This window comes from Anomaloglossus baeobatrachus, chromosome 3, assembly GCF_048569485.1.
Source record: "Anomaloglossus baeobatrachus isolate aAnoBae1 chromosome 3, aAnoBae1.hap1, whole genome shotgun sequence".
Classification (NCBI taxonomy): Eukaryota; Metazoa; Chordata; class Amphibia; order Anura; family Aromobatidae; genus Anomaloglossus; species Anomaloglossus baeobatrachus.
Genome location: NC_134355.1, coordinates 115,142,655 through 115,158,332, shown reverse-complemented (window position 1 = coordinate 115,158,332; position 15,678 = coordinate 115,142,655). Strand labels below are relative to the sequence as shown.

Here is a 15,678-nt window from a genome sequence, read left to right as displayed (position 1 = left end):
CTCGTGCTTTTATTTTTTTTGCTACATTCCTTACAAGAACCATACCTTTATTTTGCCATCAACATAGCTGTCTATGGGCTTGTTTTATTGAAGTTTTGAATGACACCATCCAGGTGAAGAATTCATCCAGGAGTGTAGTGAGCAGTTTTAATTCTCGGGTGATTCACAGAATTGTACAACATTGTGCTGAGTAAACGAGAAATTCACATTTTTTTCTAATAAAATGTTGGTTTGACCCCAAACATTTAATTTTCAAGAGGGGTAATAAGAGAAAATAAAGAGTACAATTTGTTATGGAATTTCTTTTTTAGTGCACCACTACTGCACATGTGGTGGAAAACTACTGTTTGGGCACATGGCAGAGCTCGGACAGGAGGAGTAATAGGGAAAAAAATGGACTGCACTGTTTGTTGTGCAATTTCTGCTGAGTGCGTCATGTAATCGAGAACTACTTTTGAGGCACAAAACTCGAAAGGGAAGGGGCACCATAATACAATGCAGATTTTGGTGTTCTGATTTGCAGGTGTGTAAGGAGCACACACACCTGAAATTACTCTCCTATCTCCAAGGAGCCGTCTGCCTCTTAAAGGGGTACAAGTCTGCGAGTTGGGAGCTTTGGCTTCACTGCCTTCACTAACTGAGGTTAGATGGCACCGTTCATGCCATGCTCTCAGTAGGAGAGTTGACCCGTCTCCAGATGCTGACACTGTCTGTTTGCTGCTTTGGCTTCACTACCTGACAGCATCAACATCCAGAAGCGAGCAACTCTCCTAGTGAGAATGCGGCACGAATGGCACCATCTTACTTCCATTAGTGAAGGCAGTGAAGCCAGAGCCACGTGTGTCAGCAAAAACGTTTCGGCGTGTCCCCTCTGACATGCGTGTTATAGGTTAGCCATTACTGGCTTAACCACATGGTGAGACTCTGGAGGGAAGGAGTGCTATTTGACTCTTATAGCACAGATTTTCCAAGAATAGTTTACAGACTTAATATACAGTGCCCCTATGTGCTAGAAGAGCAGAATCCTAAAATTGCAAACCTGCCATTATAGTGCCCAGTACATTGTAGTGCATGAACATTGTGCCCAGCTTGTGCTTCTGGAGAAATGCCAGATTTGTATATTTTGTTCTGTGTTTAGCTACTATCACGCACTAAAAACACTTTTTTTTTTTTTAAATACAAAAATTGCTTTCTTTTTTTTTGGGAGGCAGGATGAATATGATTCAGTAAATCAGGAACTGGGGGATAGTTTTCTTTCTTTCACCGATCACCATGGGGTAAAGTTTATAAGACAGATTTATTTTTCAGTTCAGTACGATTACAGCGATAACACATTTGTATAATTTAAAAATCAAACAAAAAAAAACAAAACATTGTGCTGCTTTTACACTATAAAAAACATTTTTATAGAAAAAAATGTTTTTGCCTAGTTTTATTCTGAGAGCTACAGCTTTTTTATTTTTCAGCCAATGGGGCTAAAGAGGGCTTGAATTTTTTAGGACAAGATGACTTCAGCTATACTATTTTTATTTATATGCAACTTTTTGATCGCATTTTATTTAACTTTTTTTAATGATGAAAAAGCATAATTTTTGACGCTTTTTTAATTTATTTTTCTTACAGTGTTGACTGAAGGGGTTAAAAAATGTGAGTTTTATAGATTGGGATGTTCCTGATGTGGCAATACCAAATTTTTTTTTTACTTTAGATTTTATCTTTCCAAAAATATATGTATTTATTGGTGTAAAATGTAATTTTTTTTCTTTATTTTAAGAATTTTTTAAAAATCCTTTACTATTTTTTTCCCAATTTTTTTTGTCCCTGTTTGTACAGGATTTTACCTTTTATTATTCTGATCACTGGTGTAATGCATTGCAATGCACATACATTGCCAAACTTTACAAGTCTCAGTACTCTGCCTCCTCCATTGAAACACACTACACCTTGCACTTGCAGCAAGTGATCTGGTCTGGGAACACAAGATATGAAAAAAATTGTATGTGGGAATAAACTAAAAGGCTACCTGTGGGGTGCAATATGCACAGATAACCATGAGCATTTCTGGGTGCATATTGCTAATCCCTGCCTGTCTCTGTATACACTAGTATAGATAAAGAGATCTTCAGAAAAAGTATTTCTAGAGATCTTTTATCGTATGCTAATGAGTGTGGGAATTGGCCCCCTGCGTGTTGCTTCCCTGGCTAGTGAGCTCCATTAGCATGTTAGTATGCCCCTGTGGGTGTACTAACATGCTAGTGAATGCGCAGCATCAGAGGATGATCTCACTCATCTGTCCGCTACGATCGCCGCCCGACACTGGATTTTGGCTCAGTGCGCATGACCCTGGAGTTTTGGTCATGCGCACTATAAGATCGGGTGTACATGTCCTGGATTCAAACTGAAGTAGTGCGCATGACCAAAACTCCGGGGTCTTGTGCACTGAGCCAAAATCCAGCGTTGGACGTGCTGGCAGCAGAGAGGTGAGTGCGATCATCCTCTGACGCTGTGCATTCATTAGCATGATAGCATGCCCACAGGAGCGTACTAACATGCTAATTGAGCCGACTAGCCAGGGGAACTAACGCCCAGGAGACTAGTCCCCTCGCTCATTAGCATATGATAGATATTTAGAAATACTTTTTCTATGCTATTAAACAGGGATGGTTAGGAAGGGAAGAGTAATATGTACCCAGAACTGCTCGTGGTTCTGGGTGCATATTGGACCTGACAAGTTCCCTTTAATATAGATAACCATGCTTTTACGGTATAATACCCTACACCAGGGGTTACCCATCTGTGGCAAACAAGCAATTGGTTGACTATAACGGTCAGCATTCCTCGACAGCGCTGAGGATCTGTCTTGGGAGATCAATGGCCATTACTTGCCCCCCATCATTTTACTCTACAGAAGAATATGGTAGCATGTATGCTGAAAAAGTGAAAACCGCTTTACAGAGTTTCTGACTAAGAAGCATCTGTGAAGATAATGGTGATGATGACATTTCTGATTGTATTACATGCAGATCTAAGAACAGCAGCAGCAAGGAGTGAGACATGTATACAACAAAGCAGAGTACACTGTCGTGTACCGCGATTGTTGTGGATTTTATGTCCAGATTTTCAGATCGAAAATCCACATTAGACTAAAGCAGCTGCAAAATTGATGAGATTTCGGAACATCGTGTGAATTCTGGTTTCAGATTTTTCCCTTACGGCTTATTGTTTCCAAGGGAAAAAAGTCTTATGTTTACGCTTTTAAAGAAAATGTTGTACTCTGCTGAAATAATTACAGTGCATTAATTAATGCTGGAACTCCTCTGTACACCTAATTGTCATACATTTGCAACATCGTATCGAACTGAATGTTAAAGTACTTTAATGAATGTGGACTGATTTTCTCAGTCCCTCATTTATCTGGCAGTCAGAGCCCTTGACTGCGCTTTCTAGCACTTGAGACTAGGCTTTGATCACTGTTTTCCAAGTAGATGAATGCAGAAAACTATTTTATATTTATAGGCATATCTTCTATGCCTCTTGGCTGTGGATGTGAGTAACATAACGGGCAAGTCTTATATTTTGGAGGCATCCATTTACCATACTTCCATGAGTCTATCCAGCTATAACGCTTATGGTTTGTGGAGGTGGGTAAAATCAATAACCGTTCTTTTCTTACTAGATCCATGATGTTCTGAGTCATTTCTAGCCACAGTATCCAGAGAAAATACCTTCATGACAAAAGACATTTATGGAAGGGGTTCATATGTGCTATAATTACATATTTAGATAGAGTTAGGTCTTCTTCCACTTGCTTGCTCACGCTCTACTTCTCACAGCTGGTGACATATCTCCCAATCCTGGACCTAAGCTGATGCCCGCCATTATTTCTCCATCATATAAAGCACCACCCACCAGAAATTACTCCAATGTCACCAACATAAAACCCATTCCCCTGACCCCAACTACGCCACTCCCTCTTTATGAAGCACTTCCATCTGCAATAACCTCCTCATGCAATCTATCCTTCCTTAGCCTCGCCAAAATATGGCTGACACCCTATGACACTGCCTCCCCTGCACTTCACCCACACGCCTCGCCCTAGCAATAAACACAGTGGAGGAGTGGGTCTTCTCCTTACTAACAACTGCAGCTTCAACCCAATCCCACCTCTCCCCTCTGTTGTCCACTTTATCTGTAATATTCTCCCTCTAACCTCCAAGTGGCCGTCATTTACAGACCTCCAGGCCCAGCCACTGCCTTTATTGACCACTTCTCCACCTGGCTTCTACACTGTCTCTCTGCTGACATTCCCACCATCATTTTGGGTGACTTCAAAATCCCCCCGATATCCGCCAATCAACAGCCTCCAAACTCTTGTTGCTTGCTTCATCCCTTTGGTCTTACTCAGTGGCCCTCCATAGCCACCCATACATTAGACCTTCTCTTCGCCCGCCTCTACTCTCTATCTAATCTCACTACCTCAACTCCCCCTCTATCTAACCACTATCTACTTACAATCTCATCCCTGTTCACTTCTCCTGCCCTGCAAGTTCAGCAACTAGCACACCCCCGCCGAAACTTGACACACCTAGACACTTGCACACTGAATATCTACCACTGTCCTACATCTCTTCACTCCACGATATAGACAGTGCCACTGTTTTCTACAGCACCACACTCACATAAGCTATGGAATCAGTCGACCCTCCCGTGCATGGCAGAGTGCTACAAATCAAAAGACAACCCTGGCAGACCACACTAAAGAGCTTGGAAGAAAACACTCACAGGAAAACTTCACCACATTCAAACATGCAACACTCACATTCAAGTTGACCCTCACCTCTGTTATACAGGATTACTTCAAAACCCTAGGATCTTCTTAATCTAAGAACCCCAAACAGATTTTTAACACTAAAGTCCCTCCTCCGCCCACCACTGCCCCATCTAATCTCATTCATCTCTGCAGAAGACTAATGCACATTTCAACAAAATCGACCAAATCAGGCAAGTCTGTATTGCTCAACCAAAACAACCCCATATTTATAAACAGACTATTGCCCCTCCTCACCATCACGGAAGGAGAGTTTACCCATCTGCTCTCCAACTCGCATCTCGCCATTTGTGTGCTTGATCCATCCAATCCCACCTCCGCTCCAAGCTCACCACCATGTTTATCACAGCCCTTTCCCATCTCTTAAACTTATCATTAACTTTTGATACCTTCCCTTCTGATTTCAAACAACCCAACAATCACACCTATCCAACAGAAACTATCCCTTGACCAGACCTTTACATCCAGCTATCGGCCCATATGAATGCTGCAGTTCGTCTCCAAGCTCCTCACAATGCACACGCACACTGTACTTTGCTCCCACCTCTCATCTAACTCACTCTTTGACAACCTTCAATCCAGCTTCCGTTCCCACCACTCCACTGAAACTGCTCTAACATTACTAACGACTTACCGTCAAAGCTAACAGACACTTCTATATTTTCCTGCCTGTAGACCTGTCCTCTGTCTTTGACACAGTCGATAACTCTCTCCTACTACAGATGCTCTCTTCCCACTAGATCACAGATCGTGTTCTCTCCTGAATCTGCTCATAGCTTTCCAACAGCACATTTAGCATCTCCCACACAACCACCTCATCCCATCCTCTCTCTATCGGAGTCCCACAAGGCTTTGTCTTGGGACTCCTACTCTTCTCCATCTACACCTTTGGCTATTCCAGGTTCAGTCACAGGGGTGACACCGGCGCATTTTCAGTGTATGGAGAGCGGCGGCTGTAACCGCACCCCCTGCACTGACTGACAGCTACTCAGCATTAAAACCTGCTGTCAGTCAGTGCAGAATTACATCTGCTGCTCTCCATACACAGCAGTGACTGAACCTGCGCCGTCCCCGTGACTGAAACCAAAATACTGCTGGGATGATTAAAGTTAATTTACTCATGGTAGCGAGGTTAATGTACAGGCACTGGGCAGGTTCAGAATGCCAATAACCTGCAGATTAACATCATATCTGCAGGCTAATAGCATTTTTCCACATCACAGGTTCCCTTTAAAGAGCTGTAATTCCTAAACCCTTAAGGTACCGTCACACTTCGCGACGCTCCAGCGTTCCCACCAGCGATCTGACCTGGCAGGGATCGCTGGAGCGTCGCTACATGGTCGCTGGTGACCTGTCAAACAGGCAGGTCTCCACAACGATCAGAGATCAGCCAGCAGCGACCCGTGTAACGACGCTGTGCTTGGTTACTATAGTACACATCAGGTTACTAAGCAAAGCACTTTGCTTATAGTTACCCGATGTGTACCTTGGCTACGTGTGCAGGGAGCCGGCTTCTAGAAGCTGCGGACTCTGGTAACCAAGGTAAATATCAGGTAACCAAGCAAAGCCTTTGCTTGTTTACTCGATGTGTACCTTGGTTACCAGCGTCCGCAGAAGATGGCTCCCTGCTCCCTGCAAATTCAGATCGTTGCTCTGTCGCTGTCACACACAGCGATGTGTGCTTCACAGCGGGAGAGCAACGACCAAAAAAATGGTCCAGGACATTCAGCAACGACCGGCAACCTCACAGCAGGGGCCAGGTCGTTGCTGGATGTCACACACAGCGACATCGCTAGCAACATCGCTGTTGCATCACAAAAACCGTGACTCAGCAGCGATGTCGCTTAGTGAGACGTGGCCTTTACTTCAATTAGGATGTTAACATCATTAAATTAAAGCTGAGAGTCTGCACTTTAATCCCATACTGATTATGTAATCATCTTGAATACGTTTTGATAAACAGCTAAAATGCAAAACCTGTGTCAATGTCCAAATATAAGGGGTGAAATAAGGATTGAACAACCCATTTTTTAAGTAATTTATTTCTAAACGTGCTATTGACATGAATTTCTCACCAGAGGTCAGTAAACTCATACGGTCCACACAGGCAACTACATTAAACCATACAAAAACTTGTGAACAAGAAGGGGTATTTATCAGGGCTGTGGAGTCGGTAAGCCAAACCTTCGACTCCGACTCCGACTCCGACTCCTCAAATTCTCTTGCACCGACTCCGACTCCGGCTCCGGCTCCGACTCCGGCTCCGACTCCTACATATATTGCTTATAGTTAGGTGAAAAATTTATTGTAGTACATGAATATGTGTATGTGAACATCAGACATTTAATAATTTGTATGATACAATAATCAAGATATTTGGATAGAACATAAAATATATTTATTGGAATACAACTTTAGAACACAAAAAACTGTAATAAATTGTAAATATGTAATACACTATGTAATATACAGTAGATTACATATATATCTTGTGTGTGTGTGTATATACACTGTATATATATATATATATATATTATATTACATATTTACAATTTATTAGTTTTTTTGTGTTCTAAAGTTGTATTCCAATAAATATTTTATGTTCTATCCAAATATCTTGATTATTGTATCATAAAAACAATTAAATGTCTGATGTTCACATTGTACTACAATAAATTTTTCACTTAAATATAAGCATTATACTAAATGTTGTTATTTAGTAAAATATTCAGCACATTCTGCATTGCACTCCTGTCCCCAATTTATTATATATTTTAGGAGTCGGAGTCGGTGCATTTTATACCGACTCCGACTCCGACTCCACCAAAATGAGCTCCGACTCCGACTCCACGACTCCGACTCCGACTCCACAGCCCTGGTATTTATCATGTTTTTTTTAAGTAAAACTACTGTACCACAGTTGTGAAAAAGTATAGAGTTTTTATGATTACAAAAAGTGCAAATATCAAAAATCACAAGTGATGACAGTTAGTAGTTAGACATACATAGTTAAAATCCAATTAGATGAGACAGAGAGAGAAAGAGGTCCCAGGGAGGGAGACAGACTACCCCTTAACTAAAACTGGTAAGAAAGTAGTATTACTATATCCCAGGGGGGGGGCATATAAGTAACCAAAAGATATCAATAATATATCCCCTGGGCTAGTGGAGTGATGGAATGTCCATACATTAAACAGTAACCAACAGGATAAGGTCCAAATCAGGGCCTGAGTACACCAGTATGTAACACCACCAGAATAATCTCAGAGAAAAAGAAAAAAAAAAGTCATACAGTGGTGGATAAATTGGCACCTGAAGGACCTACCTGTGGTATGTATAGCACCCAGAAAGGGAGTCTGTCAGCCTCACATGTGGACCCGGTCCCGACACGTGTTTCACATGTGCTTCAACGGGAGACCGTGATGTTACATACTGGTGTACTCAGGCCCTGATTTGGACCTTATCCTGTTGGTTACTGTTTAATGTATGGACATTCCATCACTCCACTAGCCCAGGGGGTATACTATTGATATCTTTTGGTTACTTATATGCCCCCCCCGGGATATAGTAATACTACTTTCTTACCAGTTTTAGTTAAGGGGTAGTCTGTCTCCCTCCCTGGGACCTCTTTCTCTCTCTGTCTCATCTAATTGGATTTTAACTATGCATGTCTAACTACTGTCATCACATGTGATTTTTGCACTTTGTAATAATAAAAACTGTACTTTTTCGCAACTGTGGTACAGTAGTTTTATTTTCAAAAACATGATAAATACCCCTTCTTGTTCACAAGTTTTTGTATGTATTCTATGGGGTCCATGTATATTACAACAAATATGAGGTCCGCTCTACTTTGTCTCTGTTTTCCTACCTTAAACCATAGATGTCCATAAATTTAGTGATATTTAAGAAATGACACAGGGGAAAAGTACTGAATTCGCTTACTGATGTTTGGACAAAAGCCTTTGTTGGTAATAACAGCTTTAAGACGCCTCCTGTATAGACACTAGTTGCACACATTGCACAGGTGTGATTTAGGCCCATACTTACCCAAAAACGTTCTTTAAATCTAGAAGGTCCCGTGGGCTCCTAGAACTCTGAGCTTTAATTCCTTCCATAAATTTTCCACTGGATTCAGGTCAGGTGATCAGCTGGGCCATTCCAACAGCTTTCTTTTCTTTCTCTGCAATCAACAGAGTCTCCTTAGCTGTGTGTTTGAAACGAGGGAGGACATTTCAGGAAAACAATGATCATATCATCATCATCATCCTGATAATTGGCAGCAGATTTTTATCAAGAATGTCTCGGTACCATAGTTCATTCATTCTTCCTCCAATCATATGAAGCTTGCCAGTGCCGTGATATGCAGTGCAGTTTGGCCTCTAAAGGCTGTGTGCACACGCTGCATTCCTTTGCGGCTATTTTACGGGTTTTTTGGTGCAGTTTGTTAACCAAAACTGCATGTCTTTCCTTCTCCCAGCAAAGTCTATGAGAATTCAGAAATGCTGTGCGCGCGTTTTTTTTTTGTTGTTTTTTTTTTAGCCCTCCCAGCCATTGATTTCACTAAAAAAAAAAAAAAAAAAACCACAACATGGAAAAAGAAAACAAGCAAAAACCACTTGCATTTTTTTGCTGTGTTTTCTGGCACAAGATACATTTTTTTTTTGTCAACAAATTTTCTGCAGCGTGCACACATAGCTACACCTTATCTGTGTTATGGCATCCAGAAAGTTAAATTTTGGTCTCATGTGACCAGAATATATTCGCTTAGTATTTTACAGGCTTGTCTAAATGTTGTTGAGCAAACTTTAAAGGTGCTTGAACATGCTTTTTGTGCATTAATGGCAGTTTTGCGTGATGAGCGTGCATACAGGCCACAGAGGTTGCGTGTATTACTTATTGTTTTCTTTGAAACAATTGTACCTGCTGATTCCAGGTCTTTTCTGTAACTCTCTACAGATGGTCCTTGGCTCTTGGACAACTCTGCTTAATTATTTTCACTTCTCCGTCTGAAATCTTACCAACAACAGGGCTAACTGGAGCCTTCAGTAGTTTAGAAATTCTTCTGTAACCAATGTCATCATTATGTTTTGCAACAATAATGTTGCAAAGGTCTTGAGACAGCTCACTGGTGTTATCCATCATGAGATGTTTCTTGTTTGCCACCTTGGTAACAAGACATCTTTTTATAAACCATAAGTTGAACCAGCTGATATAATTTTTCTTTAAGTGTCAGGATTACTTTCTAATTACGTACAGATTTCAGCTGCTGTCATAACTTTCCATAGCTTTTTGCACCTCTCTTTATTCATGTGTTCAATACTTTTTCATGTGTCATTTCTCATTATTACACATAATCTATGGTTGAATTTCTCTGCCTGTGTGGATTGGATGGGTTGTTACCGACATCTGGTGAGAAATTAAACTCAACTGCACCTTTAGAAATAGATTTACTTTAGAAAACTGGTGACATGTTCTACACGGTATGAACAGAGAGAGAGAGAGCGAGCGAGCGAGAGAAACAAGCATATACGTATACACACTGTAATTGTATTTTAGTGAGATTTTATGTGATATTCCAACACACTGAGCAGCAAGTAATTGTGAAGTGTAAAGGAAATTATAAATGGTTTTCTAAATATTTTCAGAATATAAAACTGAAAATTGTGACATGCATTTGTATTTCGTATAAAACCCTTAAATAAAATCCTGAGTGCCCAATTGCCTCCAGGAGTTACGTGAAGAGCAAATGGAGTTCACCGGTGTGTAATTTATGCTTGGTATAACTACAGTTGTTCTGTAAAGGTCTCAGATGTTTGTTTGAGAACATCAGGGATAACACAGTATGAAAACCAAGCAACCCACCAGACAGGTCAAGGACAAAGTTGTGGAGATAAGTAAAGCAGGGTGAGATTATAAAAAAAAATAGCCCATGCTCTGAACATCACATGAAGTACTGTTAAATCCATCATCCAAAAATGGGAGCATGGCACAACTGCAAACCTAACAAGTCACCGCCATCCAACTAAACTGAATATCCGAAGGAAGGAGAGTAGTAACTAGAGAAGCAGCCAATAGTTCACTTGGGAGGAGCTGCAGAGATCCACAGCTCAGGTGGAAGAATCTGTCCACGGGACTAGTATTAGGTTGGGGTCACACTAACATATGAAAAAAAAAATCGGACTTATTCTAATCCAGGAGAGGACAATTTAAATTTGTTTGGTATTCTATAGGTCATGCGAGTGCTAATCGAGGGAGCAATTTTTTTCTAGTGTAGCATCCATATGACATGTGTATGCCATCTGTATGAAATGTGTTTTTTTTTTCCTCAGCAGCTATTATTCTACAGTCATGTACAGGACCATTTACAGTGTTCTATGTTACAGAATGGTGATGTATCTGTAAAAACCGCACATCGCGCCACATGGATGGTCTGTGTGGTGTCCGATTTTTTTCTTGTGCCCATAGACCAATTTACAACAGCCACTTGCAGCATGTGGCAAAGTTTTTTCTTATCCTGAATACAGGTACAAAAAACCCCACAGATCTGCTCTGTATCATTGACTAAGGCGGGCTTTGCACGTTGCGACATCGCAAGCCGATGCTGCGATGTCGCACGCGATAGTCCCCGCCCCCGTTGCAGGTACGATATCGTGTGATAGCTGGCGTAGCGAAAATTATCTATGTAGCTTCACACGCACTCACCCGCCCTGCGACCGTCGCTCTGGCCGTCGCCCCGCCTCCTTTCTAAGGGGGCGGGTCGTGCGGCGTCATAGCGACGTCACACGGCAGGCGACCAATAGCGGCGGAGGGGCGGAGATGAGCAGGATGTAAACATCCCGCCCACCTCCTTCCTTCCACATATCCTACGGAAGCCGCGGTGACGCCGGTAGATGTTCCTCGCTCCTGCGGCTTCACACACAGCGATGTGTGCTGCCGCAGGAACGAGGAACCACATTGGACCGTCGCGTCAGCGTAATTATGGATTACGCCGACGCTGCACCGATGATACGATTACGACGATTTTGCGCTCGTTAATCATATCATCTAGGCTTTACACACTACGATGTCGCATGCGATGCCGGATGTGCGTCACTTTCAATTTGACCCCACCGACATCGCACCTGCAATGTCGTAGTGTGCAAAGCCGCCCTAACACTGCTCTGAGTGCAAGGTGAGATTTTCTTGGATTGCACTAGTCTAATTCATACACTGGTGTGAGCGAGGGCTTAGTCGTATATTCCATAAATCTGGCCTTTATGTAATAGTGGCGAGGAGGAAGACATTTTTGTAAACAAACCATAAGAAGTCCTGTTTGCAATTTGCAACAAGCCCTGTAGGTGTAGGGGACACAACTTGTATATGGAAGAAGGTGCTCTTGTCAGATGAGACCAAAGTAGAACTTCTTGGGCTAAATGCTAAAATTATGTGTGACAGAAAACTAAGACAGCAGCATGTTGTGGGGATGCTTTTCTACAGGGAAATCCTGGAGGAAAACCTATTACAGGCTGCAAAACACATGAGACTGGGGCATAAGTTCACATTTCAGCAGGACAACGACCGACCGTAACATCCTGACAGACCTCCAATGGATGGTTTAGATCAAAGAATATATCTGTTTAAATAGCCCAGTCAAAGTCCAAACCTAAATCTCATTTAGAATCTTTGTCAAGACTTAAAAATTGCTGATCACAGACGCCTCCATTCAATCTCACTGAGCTAGAGCTATTTAGCAAAGAGTGGTCAAGAATTCAGGCCTCTGAATATGCAAAGCTGTTTGAGAGTACCACAAAAGACTTGCAGCAGTAACTGCAGCAAAAGGTGGTCTTACAAAGTATGGACACAAAGGGGATCAATACAAATGCAGGTCACAAGATTCAGATTTATATGTTTTACAGATATTTAGAAAACCATGTATCATTTCCTTTACACTTCACAAATACTTGCTACTTACTGATGGTACATCACATAAAATACATTTAAAAACTAACCATTTTATTTATTTAAAAAGCAAAATCATACACATTGAAGCAAGAAACTTAGCAATATATCATCATTTTTACTGAGATAGAAGATGGCAGCTAGTGATTTTAAGATTCTATTTAAATGGGAAGGAGTGGCTACATGAAGTGCTCTATCTCATCTGCCATTTCAGTAATGTAACATGTCTTCACTGAATACAGATTACACCTGTGAATTGAAAATTTAAAAAATAAATGATCAGTCCTGGAGGAGAAACAAGTAAGTTTCTCGGATATGACGCAGTGCAAAGCTTCTTATGTCCATGTGTACTATTGAGTTAAGAAATAAAAATTAAAACAGCAGTTACACTTTAAGATATGACCATTTTTACTATCTTTCAAAAAAAATAATAAATAACTACCTCTGGTTTCTTCATTATTTCTATAAAATACATCCGATTCTTCATTGGGTATATAATAATTAAAACATCTCCAAAATCTGTGGGTATAATGCCCCTTCGGTAGTTCCTAGTATGTTCAGACCAAACAATGTGAACTTCATCATTTCCAAGGTGCCGAAGCTGAAAAATAAAAACAAAGATTAGAACAGATAGACAATATGACATTTGTACATACATACATTATATATACACACATATATAAAGGTTTGGACCGTGAAGAAGGCAGACTAGACCGCCGAAACGCGTAGTCCCATTTGCGCTATTTCCCAGCCATTCACATTGGTTCCTAATCCTTGTGGGTCTTTTTTATTTTTTGAAGATCAATAAAGAAATGAAAGTTTTACTCCAATCCTGGTTTGCGGAGTCCCTGCTGGATTTTCTTGTTTTTTCCATATTATATCTATATCTATCTATCTATATATATAAAATTATAAACACACACGCACATCTTAAACGCACATTCACTAAAAACCTTTTTAATGCTAATCTAAGAAAAAGCAACTTGTATTGCCAAAGTTTTTTTAAAATTATTTTCAGGATTTTGTTCCCCCATCTGAGCGCAGCATAATGTAGAGACAGACTCCCTGATTCGGGTGATGTGTCACTTACTGGGCTGCTTAGTGTAGTTTTGATAAAATCACTGTTAAGCAGGAGATTATCATTAGAGGACTACTGGGCATGCTGTCAGGTACTTGAGCATATTTATGACCTCTGTATACTGCTAGATCTGCAGCAGAGAAAACATTGATTTTATCAAAATGACAGCAAACAGCTCAGTAAGTGACACATCGCTGGAATCAGGGGCTCTACCTCTACATTATCTGCTCTCAGATGAGGAATCAAAAACCTGGTGACCAGAGTCGCTTTAATAACCGTATAGAAGATAAGAATGGGAGTTTAATTTAGTCCTGTCTGAGGATGTTTGGTGAGAACACACACACACACACGCACGCACGCACGCGCACACACACGCACGCACGCGCACACACACACGCACGCACGCGCACACACACACGCACGCACGCGCACACACACGCACGCACGCGCACACACACGCACGCACAAACACGCACAAACACACGCGCACACATACGCGCACACACACACGCACACACACGCACACGCACACACACACTATTCCTGTCCCAGTAAGGCCAGATCTATTCAATCTGAACTGGGTGTCCTTGGCAGCAGCCGGCGTCCACTATAAGCCTCTGAACAAATGCTCATTTTCCAAGCGTAAGCAAAACTCTAATACTAACAGACTGTCCATGCGCCAGTCCCATTCAGTAGCTGAAAAGGCCATCTACCTCCCCTCTTCTCCCCGCTCTCGTGTTCCCTATATGCAGCCAGCCGGGCAGCACGCCACTGGTGACACTGGTCATGGTAAACACCTAATGGTCTGACCTCTATTCCCCACTAATTGCATTACATGGCCAGCTGGCTCCAGCAAGAACTTGTCTGTTTGATTGAAGAATTTCTGCTCTCCAATAGTCGCGGCTGCTGCTTTCACAAAGTATCTTGAGCCTGACAACCCCATTGTCTTCCTGACAGTGTGCCCATCCTAAAATCTAAGTTTTATTTGTAAATTAACCGAGAAACTTCCTGCCAGATCAGCGGTGCCTGGAGACTAATAATGTGCTCCTTTCATTCCCTTTCACTCTTACTGTATCATTGCCAATTTGTTTTTCTGCTGCCGGCCAGCCCCAGGCTATAAAAGGCTGGTAAGACATAAGTGCAATTATAGTCCTGAAGTCAAATGAATTGGACAAATCCAATAGCACAGCCCTGTCCCCACTTTACAAACCCCTACAGCAGAGAGATTAGCGGCTAAAAATCTAATCTCGAAATAGCTAACAAATTTCTACAGCAGAGGAGCAAGAGTTCACGATCGGGCTACATCTAGGGCTCTGCATGGAGAGTGTGGAGAAAGGTTTGACTGCAAATGCGGCCAACTATCAAATAAACCCTACCTCGTCTATAACCGGTGAAAAAACTCATTTCAGAGCTGTTAGCGGCAATTTAGTTAGGATAACAGGACAGATTGTAAGAAGCTGTTAGCGTGATTGATTTCTTATTCTAGCAGAGAGACATCCTGATAAAGAATGTTTACTGCTAATGAACACAAATCTGGGAGCTGAAAAAGGTATCACTGAGTCATGGCCGCTTCGGTAGGGAATCTTCCTGCCAAAACGAGGCATCCGTTCCTCTGTAGCTAGCCGTCTGTGGAGGTGGACTTCAGCATGGCTGGATTCATCTAGGCACCACAGCTACAAGTCATCTAATTCCCACCAGCGTGGTGTGATGCTCCGAGAACGCCAACTGCCTCAACTAAGGAAGCCATGGCTTCATCAAAGCTCATCAATCAGCATTGAACATGACACTTTCCAGCTGAAGAACACAAGATGGATCTTGCCTCTGACACAGG

At 41.8% G+C, this 15,678-nt stretch overlaps 1 protein-coding gene across 4 annotated transcripts in view; it reads right to left on the bottom strand.

Annotated features, from left to right (window-relative positions):
• The window catches only part of LOC142296126 (ral GTPase-activating protein subunit alpha-2-like), a 487,199-nt gene that overhangs the window by 116,165 nt on the left and 355,356 nt on the right, over positions 1–15,678 (bottom strand). For all 4 annotated transcript variants that reach the window (XR_012751590.1, XM_075339383.1, XM_075339384.1 and 1 more), the window contains one exon: positions 13,212–13,370. Coding sequence is in view for 3 of the 4 variants with exons in the window: in XM_075339383.1 (XP_075195498.1) it covers positions 13,212–13,370 (159 nt within the window). In the remaining variant the exon portion in view is untranslated. The remainder of the gene's footprint in view (positions 1–13,211; positions 13,371–15,678) is intronic.